The 18,789-nt window shown below is 34.4% G+C and overlaps 2 protein-coding genes across 8 annotated transcripts in view; one reads left to right on the forward strand and one right to left on the reverse strand.

Moving 5' to 3' along the window:
* The window catches only part of LOC132557517 (uncharacterized), a 115,095-nt gene extending 107,942 nt beyond the window's left edge, over positions 1-7,153 (forward strand). For 3 of the 7 annotated variants that reach the window (XR_009554515.1, XR_009554514.1, XM_060222012.1), the window contains 2 exons: positions 482-516; positions 4,009-7,153. Coding sequence is in view for 3 of the 7 variants with exons in the window: in XM_060222012.1 (XP_060077995.1) it covers positions 482-513 (32 nt within the window). In the remaining 4 variants the exon portion in view is untranslated. Of the gene's footprint in view, positions 1-481; positions 517-1,674; positions 1,728-4,008 lie in introns of all 7 variants that reach the window. The other 4 variants (XM_060222011.1, XM_060222010.1, XR_009554513.1 and 1 more) reach the window with 3 other exon arrangements.
* A 455-nt stretch (positions 7,154-7,608) lies between these two features.
* On the reverse strand, positions 7,609-17,395 carry LOC132557512 (tRNA-specific adenosine deaminase 1-like). The gene is made up of 10 exons (XM_060222007.1): positions 17,343-17,395; positions 15,477-15,652; positions 14,799-14,900; positions 13,708-13,762; positions 13,071-13,198; positions 10,557-11,229; positions 10,193-10,374; positions 8,985-9,087; positions 8,676-8,768; positions 7,609-7,810 (listed from the first exon to the last, which is right to left on the reverse strand). The coding sequence occupies exons 2-10, from the start codon at positions 15,622-15,624 to the stop codon at positions 7,654-7,656; spliced, it is 1,641 nt and encodes a 546-aa protein (XP_060077990.1). The 5' UTR covers positions 15,625-15,652; positions 17,343-17,395; the 3' UTR covers positions 7,609-7,653.
* Between the last annotated feature and the right edge of the window lie 1,394 nt (positions 17,396-18,789).

Genomic DNA, 18,789 nt, shown 5'->3' on the forward strand with positions numbered 1-18,789 from the left:
ATTTGATCTTTTGATAAACTATTGCCTGTTTTCCTTCAATTTGTATTAAATTATATTATTTCTATTAAGGAAATTATTCATCCTGAAAAGACAATTGTCATCTGTATCTTATTGAAAATTTAGGCCTCTTTATATTGCACTTATTTGCTTTTAGAGTTTCACTGAAACCAAAAGCTGTTCTCAGTACTAAAATGACCTTTATGCTGGAGTAAATAAACTCCAGCTTGCCATAAACTACCAGACATTATGTCACATGCATAGTCTGCACCTGTATTTTATGGATCACGTACAGGAAGTTCACATATGTAACTAGCTGTAGAACACACCTGTACTATAAAGCCAATTTATGGAGATCATGTCACATGGGAAATCTACACTTGTATTGTACGTAGGTTACATATTATATCTAAGGTGTAAATGGCTGTAGTAACTGGCTGCCAATTGGCTGATACTTAATCACTTGGTTTGGCATCTGTTTCAGCATTTTGGGATAGTGACACTGATCATTATTGATAGGTAAACAATTGTGTGTTGGTTGTCGCAGCATTCACTTTGTATTCTGTACCTATACTGCAGTCCTCTGTAACACCGTTCTGTCAATTGTGTTCGTCGCTCAGAGAGCCTTTTAATTATTTGTTTCTATTCAGTTTTTGCATTTTTAGATATTTCGTATTTCTATGTTGATAATGTTTGTACATAGTTAAGCCTGTATAGTGTTTACTAACAATAGATGCACAGCTCATTGCTATCCCAGCGAGACTTTAGCAGAATGATTGGGAATACCTAAGTCCGTGTCGACACGCAGTACCTGTACTGAGGTGTACAAGTATCGACACGCAGTAACTGTACTGAGATGTACAGGTGTTGACTCATAGTAACTGTACAGAGGTGTACAAGTGTCGACTCTTAGCACCTGTACTGAGGTGTACAAGTATTGACTCGTAGCACCTGTACTGAGATGTACAGGTGTTGACTCATAGTAACTGTACAGAGGTGTACAAGTGTCGACTCGTAGCACTTTTACTGAGGTGTACAAGTATTGACCCGTAGCACCTGTACTGAGGTGTACAAGTATTGACTCGTAGCACCTGTACTGAGGTGTACAAGTGTCGACTCGTAGCACCTGTACTGAGGTGTACAAGTATTGACTCGTAGCACCTGTACTGAGGTGTACAAGTTGGAATTAGTTGATGCTTTATAGTAGATGTGGCAAAACAGCACTTATCTTTAAGGCATGAGGGCTAGAATTTTCTGTAAAGTTACAAGGGCTAGAATTTTCTGTAAAGTTACACAAGTTGACTGTGATTTAGCTCCTGAACTGATCTTTTTTCCTTTCTCTTCTGCTCTCTGTCATCTACTTTTTCTTACACTGGATAAGATAAAGTATCAGTTTTTGATCAGAAAAAGTTGACAGCTGAGGTTTGTTCAAAATAAACAAGCCATTTACATAATGTGTCAAAGGTTGTCATCCTGAACTTCCATTCTTGAAACCATCCTTTACTTTCCACCTTCTTTTTGCATGTTGTTTTCTTTCTTTCATTATTTCACAGGACAGAAATAGATTGTTTTACTGGCTGTCAGTTACAGAGATCTTTCATGTTTCAAGGAAATGGCTGATTTTTATGAGAATTTGATTAAGCTGTACAGCTTACCAACTGTTTTGTCTTCATTCAGCTAAAGTCAAGTCGAAAAACATAGAGCATAGGTAATCACACGGTATTTGACCAGTAAGTAATGCAAAAGCTGAATTTGTGATGTGGAGTTGTTTCCCAGTGTCAAACCTCTCCTGGATAGATTTACTGTGTTTCGAGTGTTTTATGGACTGTGTGGGGATTCTTCCTTTTCCTAAATTGCTCATCATTATCCATGATATTTCGCCCCCTACCTTTTTTTTCTTTTTGTTAAAATTTCCCTTTCGTTGCTAGAAATGAATTGATGATATTTTTTCCTAGAGTTTGATTGATGTTTTGTCAATTTATTTTGTTTCAATTATCTTTACCTGTAAATAAGGTTCAGATTTATTGAGCATCTTCAAAGATTTATTTGATCAGATTTAATTTTACCGACTAGATATCTGGTCACAACTGCTGAGTTTCGGAGTTTTATTCTATTGTCCTTTTAAAATCAATCATATCTCTCATTAAATATTGAAAGCATGTAATTTTTAAAGTCTCAGTAGTTATTGTTTGTTTTGAAAAGGGACCAAAAACAGTGAGAGTATAGGTTTTGATGCTGTTATTGTAGTAATGCACTCTGTCGTAAAGAATTACAAGAAATGTCACCTTTTGTTCCTCTGTGGTGCTTTAAATCATTCACGTCCTATGTTCGGTTGAACATTAACTATGTCTCCAGCTCTCGTTAGCCGACACAGCATCAGCATCACATTTAATTTTAAGGACACTACACAGAGATTTGTTCTATGTATTTTTAAATCACACAATCTGCAGGAAGAGTATCCACATTTCAAGAAATTATTAACCCTTCACACAAAATAGTTCTAACAATTTATATGTAAATGTTTCAAATGTACACATGTCACAACTATATACACCAGGATTGCTTCAGGTTAATATTTATAGATACAGGTTTGACAGAAAATATTTCAAACAGTAAAACCACAGCTGCTAACACTATTAGATGTAATGTATATGCTGGCATGTGAGTTTGGGAATGTTAGCGAATGGGTTTTCTTATTTTAGTTATCAATTGTTAGTTATTTTGAATTTTAAGTTTATTTATTTGAGCATGGTTTGTTTTTTAGGGTTTTGAACAAGTTATTATAGCTGCATTTTAAGTGATCTTTGCAATTTGACACAAAGTTTTTCGTGTTAACGATTACAAGTGTAAGCTATTTCATCTTTGCTTTGATGTTGTAGGTTGTAAACTTCCTTTTACTGTCTAATACTCAGGTTAAATGGTGATAAAATCAACTGAAATAAGATGTCAGTTTAATGTACTAGATTATTGCTTTGTGTAAATCTTCACAATATCAAAGTTTCTTTGTTTTGCAAAATGAGTTAGAATCCCTAATTAAGGCAGCAGTATGAAAAAAGACTCATCAGAATAATTATAGGTACAAAATTATTTTTTTATAATTGAGTTCTCAACAGCATTATAATAAGATAATGAAATTTGTGTGTTTAAATTGTATTCACGTAAAAATATATTCAGTGACAGAGAGTTTGCATTTCATATTGTGAAGATTAATTACCATGTTGTGTATACAGTGTTACCATTCATGATAAACATGCCATGCTCTAGCAGTGTAGAGGTTACCATCTAAATCATAGTACTGTTGCATTACTGATAAATATTAGTCATTATTTTAGAGTGCTCTCCCTTTGTTTGAGTAGTTTTAGCCTGGAATGTCTTCTTTATTTGCAGTAGCTAGACATTATAAAAATATTTGAGAATATTTTGACATGTGATGACTTGTTAATGATAGATATGTGATATATCACAAAATTATAGCTGATTATGTCTGATCACAAGATAAACATATATCAATATATATATAAATATTTCTTTCACTGATTGAATGCAAGATAGTTACAGAGTAGTCTCCCCTGAATGATTTAGCAGTATCATGATATATCATTTGTATAATAGTAAACAATCAAGAGTGTATATGAATATATATGTATATGTTAAAATCATTTTCACGGTTGATTGAAATTCTCCATATATGGTATTATACACGTTTTTGTTATTTAGTTACCATGGTAATATAGGGTGATTGAATTTATTTGAAGTTTCTTGTTATTCATGAACAGTTATGGAGAGTTTCAGTGCCACTGATGATGGTTTGTAACAACATGTAAGATCTGTAATGACCTATAGAGTAGATAGCTGTCATGACAGTGTCTTGTCTTGTGAGTCTTGTATTATGTGTACCGTGTACCTTGGTTACCCTTTGCCGTCGGTATGGCATTGTTATATCACAGTTATTTAGGAATCCTACATATGACTCGGAGACGTGTCCATTAACCTTTCTTCATCACATTTCAGTGAGACGGACGCTGAAAAGTGGGCTTACAGCAGAAGAATGGGAAACCGTGGCTGCGTATTCTGATGCCGTTTAGAAGATTTTACAGTTACAACATCAAACTGTTTATATTAGAACCATGGACTCTAGTTCATACCTGGAAGCAGTCTTCAATGTTGTGTCACTAACCAGTGGTGGAAATATGGTTCTCGTATCAGAAATCTGTCCTCATATTTATCATATCTTTGGATACAGAATGGAATTGCTATTCAATGAACCGAGTGTCCCTTGTCAACTATTAAAAAGCTGTCTGCCTGCAAGCCATCAGGCACAGAAAAGTTGCTTAAGCTCGAGATTATCTGTCTGCACTGTCTCGTGTATATACATACTGCAAAGTGTATTTGTCATGCAAACAATTTAAATGTGATTAATTCAGTATTCATTCATCTATGTGCTCTCAAGTCTTTCAACCAACCAACATGTCATTTTCCATTAGGCTCCCTACATTCACATCATATTGATTGGAGTCTCGAGATTCACCAATCATCCTTTATTGTTGTTTAGTGTTATGAGATTAATTGTTCGTACCGGGGCAGGTTCTCCTGTAGTGATGTGTAATATCATAAAGTTGATAAATATTTATTTTGGTTTTGTTAGGTACACACAAGCTTGCCTTTTTCAGTGTGCATTTTGAGTTAAATCTGTCTCATTGTTTTATAAATAGTAGTAGTAGTGTGGAACTGAAAAAAAATTTTTATCTTCTTTTTGCGTCAAAACATGGAATTGATTTTAGCCTGATTTAATGGTTTAGTAGAATATCAAAACTCAGATACTTAGAAGCAAAATTGATTGTTATTGAAAACATTATCATACAAATATACCATTTGCAGAAATTATTTACTTCAGGGAAATGTTCAATACATTAAAAGGTGTGTATAAGTATATACTAATATATATTAATATATTATGTACATATTCGTATATCTGTTATAAATCCATTAACGTTTTATGAAATATTATCCATATGTGCACTGCATTGTAATGATGCCTTCTAGTCAACCATTTTTAAACTTTCATATGCAGAGTCAAGTCCTGTTTATGTAATAGACTGAGTATCTGTTGATATCTAAAGCTGTGTGTTAGGTCTTTGTTTGTGTCTTATTGTAGGGTAAGGGTGAGCAGTGCTCTTAAAACTTATGATATTCTGAGAAAATGAAAGTAAACACCAAAACCTGTGAGAGATACAACAATATGCAAGCAGTGTAAAAGAATATATTTATACGGAAAATAAATATTCATGCAAGTTTTAAGAGAAAAAAAAGTCATTTATAGATATTTCAGTAATGAATTATAATAACATGGGTATGGCAATCAACATTATATAGAAACTGAATCATTCATCAAAATAAATGTATGTATTTTGATTAAAAACAAAGTGCTCACTAGAATTATTTTCACAATAGACATTCTTTATACCAAAGAAAATGTAACTCAATGTTTGTCAGACTGCTAGTGTATATGATAGCAAATAGATAGAAACATCTTTACATGTTATTGTACAGCTCTCTAAAACAATTCATTAAATGGAATCAGAAATCTTTGACCTTATGTAAGTGGAATAATGAGACAGTATTTATTTAATAAAATATTGACGAATTTGCACTGAATGTGTTGCTATGGAAACAATATATATATATGAAAGTGAAAAATTTCCCTACAACTATTTTATTGGCATTCTTGGTGAAGATATGACTTGTTATATTTACTGTATCAGCCTACATTTAATATTGCTGTATCTTTGTAGCCGAAATTCCCTTGTAATCATTCTGTAACTATTTTGTAGGCATGTGTGATTTTACATGTGTATTTAATCTTTGTCACAAGTGAAAAAAAATCATTTCATATCTACTTAACTTATTCAGCATTAGGATATTTCTCAATTTTAAACCTGCACTACCATTGATTGTTGCTATGGTGATCAATTTTCTGATAGGTGGTTTCTGCTACGAATTCCTGGGAATAATTGTTGATGTCATCATTCTTACTCATTTTAGATTCTATTTATAAGTTGAGGGAAAAAGAACTTTTTAGTCTCTTTTTTAAGTGATTTTATTTCTCCTTGAAGAGTTGATATAACAGTAAGTGCTTTAGATGATACTGATGTGTAACATATGTATGTGTACCACTAGGTGATGCACATCTCGCAGAACAATGAACCATATACCTTTTATCTGTGATTCTGATTTTACAAAACCCTGTCTGTACAGTCCCATGCTTGTACATAACTGTCGTCACAGTTGTTGTCATGCTGTCGTGATAATATAGGAATCTCAGCCCCTTGTAGATGTCGTAAGACCTTGGACAACAGTCCAAAATCATTTTGCTAGTAAGCTTAAATATGTTTGTAAATTAAGTACTGTATATTTCCTGCCCAATTTATTTATTACAAGTTTTAATCTGTGTATTGATCAAGATTTTTAACACCGTTTTGAAATATTTTAATATATTTTTAGAGTGGAGCTGTGTTCATTTGTTCTTTTTCTGAGAATTGATATTTTCTGTAAGATAAATTGGTTCAATTAAGGCCATAAAATTGATTCCCAGGCCAAATAACTGATCTTAATGGTTCTTGCATCTGTATTTGAATGTCTACAGCAGGTAATCTCCCCTATCAGTATTACAACACTACCACCAGGGGTATGTGTTGACTATCCATCCTGTCTGTAAACACACACCAGTATTTGCCCATAGTTACTGCTGTGTCATATTGATTTATATAGACTGCTAAGCAGACCCTATCTATTGTTTCCAGTAATCAGCACGGTTCATGTGAGGGTGGCAGCAATTTGTCTTCTATCTGGACTTGAACCTTTTTACTGTTCCTAAATTTGCTTCTGTGTTGTGGTCCTCACAAACTAGTCACTTTTGTTTGTTATCCATTGTATATGTTACCATGCGGACACAGCGGCCATGGCTGTCATGGTCACATGATTGTGTAAATTTTGCCATTCATTAAACCGGATTGTCTCTCACAAAGTGTGAACAAATGTCTATTCCACTAAAATTATGTTTTATATAACAATTGCAAATTCCTGCCATATTTTGTGTACTGATTTTTCTTTGAACAGAAACTTAGAGACATTAAAGGATTTGTATAAAAGTATGAAACAGTGTTGTATACTTATTCAAAGTTTCTATCTCACTGACAGTGCATCACTGTTGATGGGGGCGAGTGTTTGCTATCATCATCAATATCTGGTAAATAGGTATTCTGATCTCCTAGAGTAACTTCCCTTTGTTTAAGTGGATGGTCGCCGAAAATCAGTGAAGGTGACTAAATAAAATGTGAATAAAGCAACAAAACTTTCATGGTGGATGAATTTAGGGATGCTTATTTGGTATATTTCTGTAGGGAGCAATTTCCAGTGACCTATGATTACTCGAGGATTGATGTACTACTTCAGTATTACCATGGGTGCAGTGACCTTTGAGTACTCTGTATTTTAAGTGCTATTTTATTGTTGTAGTGGGTCTAGTGACCTTTGAGTACTCGGTATTTGATGTACTACTTCAGTGACGCCACAGTTTTATTGACCAAGTGTAATCGAATAAGTACCCTTTAAGTGATTGCTAATAAAAAAAAACAAGAAAAACTAAGACATATGAAGCTATATATTATCCAGTAGAAATGATGTAAGCCCAGAAGGTTTATGCACCCAGGAGTGGAATATTTCCTGGTTCTTTAAACATTTCCATGCTGTCTGGTAAGCTGTTGCCATGGCTTTGTACTCTGCATAAGTTACATCAGTAGGCTCCTTGGTTGAGCTGCAAATGTTAAAGGATGCATCACTATATAACTTATCTTCTACCATTTTATATCGTATATACCAGATAAGACTGACAATGTCAAACTGATTGGAAAAATTCCAGAAATAAAGTCTTTTCATGGAAAAAAAATGAAAAATGTTGATAAAACTCTTGAGAACTTCCACCATGATGCCACTAAGGAAAACATGACTAAACCCCAACACACATCGTTCCCTGGTGCTTCCAAAAGGTCATTGTCAAGCAGCATTTCCTTGAAGTAGAAAGAGACCTGTCCCATGCCATCCACAGCAAAATGTTTTGCCCAATGACATTACAACAACAGCACAGACTCATCTGTGTCTTAGCTTCCTGAGAAACAAACTGCCATGAGTAGGGAGTGTAAAACCACACACCTCTAATCTTTACTTGAAGTTATGTTGGTCAAAGCTCAACTGAATGAGCTATCATGGCCCATAGGACAGTCAGACTGTCACTGTATTAAGACCAAAATAAGTCCACTTCTTGAGGAATAGAGAAGACAAACAAACTTTCAAAGCTCAAGAAGTATGTTGGGCAGTCATATTTCTTCTTATTAATCTTGACAGTAAGTTTGCACAACGAAGGACCACATGTGGAATTCAGAAACTATTGTTTGAGTTATACATGACCAATATGAATATTAAGAATTGTTTTAAAGTTGACAAATGACAGACACTTCAATCGGCTGTAATAATTGTTGGCTATTATCAGGACTTCGGACCATGTAGCTTTTTAAAAAGTTGTTTAGGAAATAAAAACTGATGAGATGAGATACCATACACATTCTAAAATTATCACTGCTGGTGATAAAAACACAGCTTTAGCACTATGAATAATTACTTACCTGGGAATGCTTTCAAGAGGAAGTTTCTCCTTGGGAATAACTTCTAATATATGTATGTACCGCCGCAACAATTCTAAACTGCAAACTTTGCTCCTAAAAGAAGCATAAACAAAAAGCTTGTTGATTTCCCACATTCAAAAGCACTAAAACAAATAGACAAATCCTATTACACAGGGTTGTTACTTATAATCACCTCCTTCACATACATTTACTGTTATTCAAAAACACATTTGTTTAAATGATAGAAGATGAAATCTTAAAAACCTATATATAAGAATCACTATTTACTTTGTTTAGAATGTGACTTACCGTACTTTAGGAGTATGAATCATCTTCTTAGTAGCACCGTGCTGTCTGCCATTGACCAGAACCTGGTGGAAGTTATTCTGCTGTCTACAGTGCCAGGTAATAGCTTAACCATAAAAAGAGAAAACTTTGACGAATAATGAATCATCAATATCATATCTACCCTGGTGTATATACAAAACATCCTGTTTTGTTACGGAGGGTATATAGTGTTACCCACGTCCCATTCTCCTGTCACATCCCATTTATAATCAATGTCATATCCTGAGGACCTCGTAAGGGACTTTATATTTACTCCCACTACACCTTTACGTCAAGTTCCACACCTTATCAGATTCTGGTTTGTATGATAGCAGGGCCATATATGTGTAATTGACATTTTCTAGCTGTAGATATTGATGAAAATTTCAGCAAGTGAAATGCTTTATCAAACTAGAACGGTCATCCTAAAGATAACTGATAAACCCTGCAGATGTGAAGACCTCTAAATATTAAACTTGGTCAAAACGCCATTAAAAAGCCAAAATCAGTTGAAAATTAATTTCTGTATTTCCTAATACACATATCTTTTATATACATATAATTACGTAAAAGAAACCCAAACAATATCTAAATTTCAACTAAGAAGAAGCGACAATTTGCCTCAGCATAGCTGTCATGACAATAAAACTTACACAGTGATGTTTGGCATTCCCTTATGCCATTATCAGCCTTATGTATCCTATGGTTTTTAATTACCTATACCATTTAATAATCAAATAATTAAATCTGTTGAATAACTAAGGAGTAATGACTATTTAGAGTAAAACTTGTTTACAGGGTGATTCCAGTATAACCCCTCCCCCCCCCCCCCCAACTTCATTGCGGGGATATAATGAAGAAAGATAACAACAAAGTTATTCAGCTAAAAGGACCATGCCTGGTAATATGCCAACCCATAACACTCAGTAGAATTACATAATCAAAGTCAGTGGTGAGCTTAAATCAGGACAATGAACATTGTTTTTTCGTTGACCTGATTTAAGCTCACTACTGACTTTGATTCTGAATCCATGTTGTTGGTCTCTTGGCTCATTACAGGATAGACAGAGTATCAATGATTTTGTTATAACATATTATAAATGACTAGAGAAGATAGGAACAAAGTTTCATGAGAGGAAGTCTGTTCTGAAGATGTGTTGTTATATGATCTTAACCTGAAATCTACTTACACATTGGGCAAGGTGTAAAAGAAACCTGGTGATTTTTCTCCAAGGAAGTGCGAGAGTCTGGGAAGAGTTCAGAGGACTGGAGAAGCTGTGGGTTTCCATGACGATATCCAGGAGGAAGTGGACCTACACCCATACTCCTCTGTATCACAGCTCTATCTAAGGCCTCTTGGCTGTAGGGACAGCTAAAGGTGAAGCAGTGAAATTTTTATATCATATATTCATTACATTTCTCCATTTGTCCTAGATTGAATCCAGATTTTCATCTGAATTATTATCATTTAACTGCTAGTTTTAAAACTATCAATTTTCAAAATATCAACTGAACGAATATGTATAGATCTAAAATATATTCAGAAATACCAACCTGCCTATAATAATTGTATCAAAATAAATTGGATGGGACAGGAAATTGGAAAGTAATGCCCCCTGACATCCGACAACATTCCAGCGAGTCAGTTTGTCACTACAAGACATTGAGAGAGTTCTATCTCCTCGACCTGGCTTGGTTCTCAGCACTCCCACTGTGTGGTAGCCACATCCAGCCCCAAAGCTGTCCTGCTGGCCCCCAGGGACACACTTGGCCCCCGTCCTGTAGATGTCCCCTTTAGGCCCTATAGATGACTTGCTACTTGTCACCAACCTCTCACCTTCCACAGAACATTCTTTATTAATTTCATCACTTTGATTTTCCTTTATGATACTTGTACTTGAATCTGACAAGTCCTCTGAGAACGTTTTAGCATCATCACTTTCATCTAGATGTCCTTTTTCAATCATTGACCTTGACTTTTTTACTTCAATTTCATCCTCACTGTCAATACTCAATTTATGTTTTGAACCCTGACCTCCAGAGCTTGGGACTAATTTATTACACTTCTGAAAACTATTCTCAGACATATCTTGTAGGTGACCTTCAACTCCTGTTTGTAGATGACCATCATCTTGGTGGATCTGATGGGATTTGTTGTGATTTTCAACCTTCACACCAGTGTTTACAATACTATCCTCTGCTTTAGGAAATATAGAGGCATCACCACCTGTGAACAATAAATCTTCAATGTTCATGGACAATAATGAATGAATCAATGAAGACAATATCAAGGAAGGCCAACAACAATTTAATTTTCTATGATTCTCTATGTGTATCTCATAATGCCATCAGTATATTTATGTAGACAGACCCATAGGGTAATGATGACCTATATCCATATAGTTTCGTCCATATCATGCGCCATGCATTAACTTCCAATCCAATTCAAACAACTTTCTCAATCAAATGTCAATAACCAAAAGGCCAAGAGCACTGATAATTGACCTGTAGCAAGCTAGAATGAAGGGCTATCAAGTTTGTTTCAACAAATGACCTTGACCCTGTTTCACGTTCACAGATGACCTAACAACCCTGTAAATTACATTTTCTATACAAGAGATCCCAGATTGATCTTGGCACCCACCATTGTTTGATCTGTATTTGTTCTTTAAAATGTTGAATCTTTTCCCTTCTTTTCTCTTCTTTTGCTCTTAATGATAAATTAAGAAATAATTTGCAGAAATATAGTATTAGAAATAATAATCCTTAACTAACAAATTAAAGATGGTCAGCTGGAAGTCATTTTGCTTTTTTTGTCTGATTAGTCCCAAAATCAAACAGGCACTAGGGACCAAGGGGAACCTACATATGAAATCAGAGAGAAATCCATCCATTACTTCTCAAGAAATAGCAATAACAAATATTGTTTGTGGACGGACAGATGACAGACGGACAGAAGATGGATGAAAGACATAGGTTGATTTGAATAGCCCACCATCTGATGATGATGGGCTAAAACACTGAATATGGTTTTACAAAATGCACTTAAGTAAAACCTAAAAACTTTTGAGAAATGAAAAATCAACTTCTTCAGAATAACATATAAGGGAATGTGACTTGTAAGGTGTACATACAGGGATTGTGACTTGTAAGGTGTACATACAGGGATTGTGACTTGTAAGGTGTACATACAGGGATTGTGGCTTATAAGGTGTACATACAGGGATTGTGGCTTGTAAGGTGTACATACAGGGTGTTTGACTGGCAAGTTATACATACAAGGTGTTTGACTGGTAAGGTATACATACAGGGTGTTTGACTGGTAAGGTGTAAATACAGGGTTTTTTCTTGGTAAGGTGTACATACAGAGTGTTTGACTGGTAAGGTTTAAATACTGGGTGGGTTACTGGTTTGTAATACATACAGGGTGTGAGACTGGTAAGGTGTACATATACAGTGTGTGGATAGTTAATTATACATACAGGGTGTATGACTAGTTAATTATACATACAGGGTGTAAAACTAGTTAATTATACATACAGGGTGTAAAACTAGTTAATTATACATACAGGGTGTGTGACTAGTTAATCATACATACAGGGTGTAAGACTAGTTAATTATACATACAGGGTGTAAGACTAGTTAATCATACATACAGGGTGTAAAACTAGTTAATTATACATACAGGGTGTATGACTAGTTAATTATACATACAGGGTGTAAAACTAGTTAATTATACATACAGGGTGTATGACTAGTTAATTATACATACAGGGTGTAAGACTAGTTAATTATACATACAGGGTGTATGACTAGTTAATTATACATACAGGGTGTATGACTAGTTAATTATACATACAGGGTGTAAAACTAGTTAATTATGTATGACTAGTTAATTATACATACAGGGTGTAAAACTAGTTAATTATATATACAGGGTGTATGACTAGTTAATTATACACATACTGACTTTCCTGGTTAATTATACATACAGTGTTAATCATACATACAGGGTGTATGACTAGTTAATTATACATACAGGGTGTAAGACTAGTTAATTATACATACAGGGTGTATGACTTGAGAAGAAATGGAAACTGATCCCATCCTTGACTTTGACCTTTGAGTTGTCTGTGACCTCCAGCACCTGACTTTCCTGGTCAGTGTAAACAAGCATCAGCTGGTCGTACAGGTAGCTTTAAAAAAAAAATTCTTTTTTTTTATTTAGTACACTAACGACCACAATGTAATTTTTCAACAAAGAGGCATATTTCCACAAGGACAGAATGAAGAAATAATGCCCAGGTGTGCAAATTCAGAAGGGATATTTAGGATATTACATCCACTTAGCTGCAGAATAGAAAAAAAGTTTGGGTATACACTACTATATGACTGTCATCTTACTAATTGTTGATTCTGTCATATCTATATCAACATATCACTGTCATATATAAAACAACACATCTTTTAACTTACAAAATCTCTTTTAACTTATAATTCTACGTTCCGTATATGCAACAGGTGTTTTCCTTACAAAATCTCTACTAGTTTATAATGCTACATTCTGTATATAAAAACAGATGTTTTAAGTTACAAAATCTCTTCTATCTTCAAATTCTACATTCTGTACATACAACGGATATCTTACCTTACAAATCTCTTCTAGTTATATTTCTGTATTTGTTTAGTAATACACAATAATTACCTTATGAAAGCTCTTCTAGCTAAAACTTCTGCATGGCTGTCATTGATGATGTCCCCTGTGAATGCAACAACCAAATATTACACATCACTTAGAATGAGGATCAGGATTTGATGAAAAATCATAAACAAAAGGTGGACATCCATTATTTTTTCCAGAAAGAATCTCTGAAACATCGAGATCACAGATGAGATGTTTTAAGAACCAATAGATAAAGTAGTGGTGTGAGAGTTCTACAACACCTGTATTGTAAACGCCTTGGTCTTAGGGCACAAGGACAACTTTTTGTGGGTCTTTTATCCTAAGATAGTCGAGAGCAAATACAGATATAGATTTTAACATTTATAAACAAGCACAAAAAACAAATACAACAGATCTCTATCCCTACTGCCTAATTTAATAGGCTTATCCCTAGAAATTTACATATTTCAATTGTGCACGGTCATAGCGAAGGTGCATGGCAAGACTTTATATAAGGTACTAGGTCTACCGTGAAGGTGCTACCTACACCGAAGGTACTACAGTAACCATAAGGCGTGTTATTGGCCTTAAATATAATTATATGAAAACAGTAACGGTTATAGGATAGATATTCAACAAATAATGAAATATATTAAAACACTAAATTGTCATTTCCTTATTAAATGCAGCCAGCTACATATTCGTGAATTTGCTCTTGAAGGTGCTCCAAAGTCCAGTCAAGCTGTGGCTAAAAACTGCTAAGCACACAAGGTATAGAAGGTGCAGCTAAAAACCTACTATAGCAGCAAGGTGCTGTTAAAGACTTCTAAGCCTTTTATGCCTTTTATCAGTGTGCTGGTTATTGTCTAATATTTACCATCGTATGACATTGCTATGATGTAACCTTACCAAAGTCAGTTATGTATTACCAGCTCATGAACTGCCAGCATTATAGGAATACTGTAAGTTATATAAGCAAATTCAGGCTGTCTTTCCTTGTGATAAAATGAAAACTGGAAATGGAAATATACCCCAGTAAGCATTGAACTACTTTCAGCTGGTATTCATGAGTAATGAATTATGACCATGAAAGTCAACTGAAAGCAGTTCAATGCTTCAGGAAATATTGTTACCTTTATCTGTCAATAATGACTTCCCAATACATCTGGATCCTGTTCCTATGGAAAGAACATCAATAATGTCTCCTCGATCATGGTCATCACTGGGTTTGTTTTCTATTAAAATAGATAAAATAGAAAATAAGGCTCAATGGTGATTTTTTTATTTCTTTTTTTGAACAAATTTAGATTTAGCCTTTTGAAGTCTGTAATGTAATATGTAAGTCAAGTAAATTAAATGTATAACTTTAATAAATTAGATGTATAATTTTCGTAAATTAGATGTATAATTTTCGTAAATTAAATGTATAAAAGATTTTGAAATATAAGTGTATGCATTTCTTAGGTCATGACAGACTCTGTTGTTTTTTTATTTAATTAATGATCAACAGCATTTTCAGCTGATATACAGAAAATAAAATAACTACACAGTAAGTTGCTACTAAATAAATTCACATAGGTGAAATTAAAGCTAGAGGAATTACATTTAACCAGTGCAGAAATACTCATCTGTCAGGACATATGTTACATCACTTGTTTAGAGTGAGAATTCATTAACATTGATAATATTCTAGGTATACAAACTATAGAGTAGGAAGGTTACTCTAAAGGAAGGTTTGTCTAAAATGATGAAAGACCATAGTGGTGGACATAAAAACTGTTACATAGATAAAAAAAATAAATGGCTTTTACCAGTATCGCTGACAGTCATGACAACGGCTGCCATTAGGGTCCATTCTCGACCCTTCTGTGGTTTCCCCTCCTTAGGAAGCTGTTGGTACTGTTGATAGCAGCGATTGGCCACAGTATCAGCAAAGTGCTGCCCTCTTCTGGTTGACATCACAAATTATCATGAACCTCACCTGAAACTATTTTTTTTTAACAAAGATAATAATTATAAGCACTATCAAACACATCTGTCTTTGTATGTGTAAAAAGGTTGCTATGTGACATCACAAAACTTCAATAGTTTATCAGGGATGTAATGCCAAGTCCTGAATTTCCAAATCTGGAGGTCTGCCTCACTTCATTTATGGAATACAAGACTGCATTGCAGTTTGAATGTGTTGCACTATAGTGTGTCAATTCTAATGCATTTTTTGGAAGACCTGTGTAGCCTTATCTATGTCAATTATGTTCATAAGGTTATGATCTTCCAGACTTTTTTTAATTCTGTTGAGGCCTTTGATAATAAAAAGGTTTTGAACAGAACTTTCCAGTTTCCCTGAAGAGATGCCACTTTAATCACTATACAACAGGCCCTTGGACCCTTATTACCTACCTGGATATTTCAGCTTACTCTTTAAACATTTTGATTTGCTATTATATTATTACATTTTCCTCAAAAGATCAGAAATTTTAATGCTTCAAACATTGTACAAAGAAACACAAATGAATAGGATCTTTTAATTCAATTTTAGAGATAGATACAATACAGCCAAATAATTAATAAACAATGAAAACAATGAAATTAACTGCATCATGCAACTGATTCCCCTTTTGCATTTCCCCAAGGATTTTTCAAATGAAATTGGAACAGAAGTCAGGCATTACTTATAAAAGGAAGATTTTAAATAAATTGCTCTATTTCCCCTAATGGGCCCCACTCATCCCACTCAAGAGTGTTGAGACCTACCATTTATACAAAATTGGTTCACTTTCAACAAGGACAAAAATGTGTACAAATGCTGGCACTCTTCCAGGAGGATTTTAAATAATTTTGCTCTAGATTGGTCAAAATCTCCCTACTGTCATTCATGACTACTACAATTTGTTAAAAAAGTTGTGGACATTTGTTAATGAAATATGGAAGCTGCAGTGAGATCAACCTTACCTATATACTAAATTGGTTGTCAGATGAGGCTAGTACCTGTGGATTGTTTATCTACATTTAAAGCAGCCCTCATTCAGCAAAATATCAATAAACAAGAGGCCCAATTGGCTTGCAGCACTCACCATAAATATCTTTCTAGCCTCTAGGCCTTTCAGTTCCTGAGAAGATGTTGTTTAAATGTTATAACAAATTTGACCCCTGTTATCTTGATTATAAGCTATTTTGTTGGGTTTCATCCTAGAAACATACCAGCCAAATATCATGCCTCTTGGCATTTTAGTTCATGGAAAGGTTGTTTAAAGTTTTTAACAACTAAGACCCCTGTTACCTTGAATATAGGAAAAGGTCATTTCTTTTCGCAATTTTTTTCAGACTTTATCCTAGAAACATACCAGCCAAATATCAAAACATTTGGTCCATTGGTTATTGAGTAGTTGTCTAAAGGAAAAAGTTGACGCCACATTGAATTATAAAAGTTCTAAATATAGTTTAAACATACCAATATACTTTCATAGTTATGTAAAGTGCTGTATTGTTGTATATGAAAATCTGAAAGTATTGTGTGTAATTTGTGTTTCATCACACAAAATGTTCGTGAATGAAATAGAACATAAGTAAATTTAAAATGTTTGAAGATTTTATGCACAAACTATATCCAAGTCCACACTTTGTAAATCCCAAAGAGACTGGGTGCAATAACATCTTGAAATTATTAACAATAATACCTGTCTCTGCAGGCCTGAAGCTACCTAAATCATTATAGCTGGGGCTTGTCAGGACATCAACTCATCTGGACAAGCTTCTATGTGTAACGTCAATAACAGTAACAGTGACAGTATACATTTGTCTTGCAGTATAATTGCAGTTGGCACCGGCCCATTACATTACAGATCAATTAATTGAACCTCATTCCTGTCGGTATCAATGTAAGTGTGTATCGTTTTGTCTTATCTTTGGCTTAACACAAGCAGATCTGGCTCACAGTACCTAAAGTTTAGCACATTGCCATGTGTTGTTCACTGTTGACATTCTGTACAGGAAACAGAAACCTTGGTGGAAGGGAGGTTACTCCAACAAACCTTTTACCATTGAAGTTAATATAATTACATGCACCTGTTTCGGGAACGTAAACAACATAATTTGTATGATGTACAGTGGACTGAATGTTTGTTTATGTTGTTTACGTTCCAGATACAGGTGACTTTGATTTGATACTATGCCAGCAGCATTTGCAAACATACATTAGAGAAGGCAAGGGGCGTAGAAAAATGTCATATAAACCACCAGGTATCCTATATGGTAGATATAGATCTTAATTTTGGGCTGAAAACCAATTTAATGTTTTGTTTTTTTCATAACTTTAACTTTATTTTCATCATATTTAGAGTTCCATTGATCTATGTTCTGAGTGGCAGTTAAACTTTGCTCAGTTGTCATGACATTTTAAATGTAATCTTACCTTGTTTTAACCAAGTGAGATTGGGCTTTTTCAATCCTTTGACAACATAAGTACAAAGATGAGGATAAAATGTATACCTATGATTTCAGTGCTCTGTATATAAATTCTTTAACATCGGTAGATTCATGATTTCAGATTGATTGTGTTAAAGATATCAATGTCAGGATCACGCTCACAACTCAATCTGACCGATTTGCCGAGTATATTTTCAGGTGGAGTGTCCTTACATAACTGGTGGCTATCTCATGCTGAATGTAGTGATGAACACACTGAAGAAACTTGATGAACAACATAGGGAGATCCATTACATATCACCCAGAGAAGTTAAGGTAATTGACTAACTTAGAACCACAACAGCAATCTGGTTGGTTTCTCAATTTCCGGAAGTGTCAAACCAAAACTACATGAACATCAGATTTTCATCTCGGACCATACTTATATGCCAGTGATCAAATGATACCCTCCCCTTCCACCACTCCCTCTAAACTTACAACCAGGAAATAACAATTGAAAAAGCTAAGACTATATAGGCATTGGATGAGAGATTCACATTCTTTTTGTTTGGACATTCTTACCAAGAAATAGCTCGATATTTGTGTGATAAATTGTAGAAAGCAGCTGTACAACAGAAAGGGTATCAATTAGTACAACAATGATGTGGCATTCTGTTTTCATTGTGTATGTCGGCTCAGGACAATATCTTTCATTAAATG

This window comes from Ylistrum balloti, unplaced genomic scaffold (genome assembly GCF_031769215.1).
Source record: "Ylistrum balloti isolate Yb309-2 unplaced genomic scaffold, AGI_CSIRO_Ybal_v1 Utg370682, whole genome shotgun sequence".
NCBI lineage: Eukaryota > Metazoa > Mollusca > Bivalvia > Pectinida > Pectinidae > Ylistrum > Ylistrum balloti.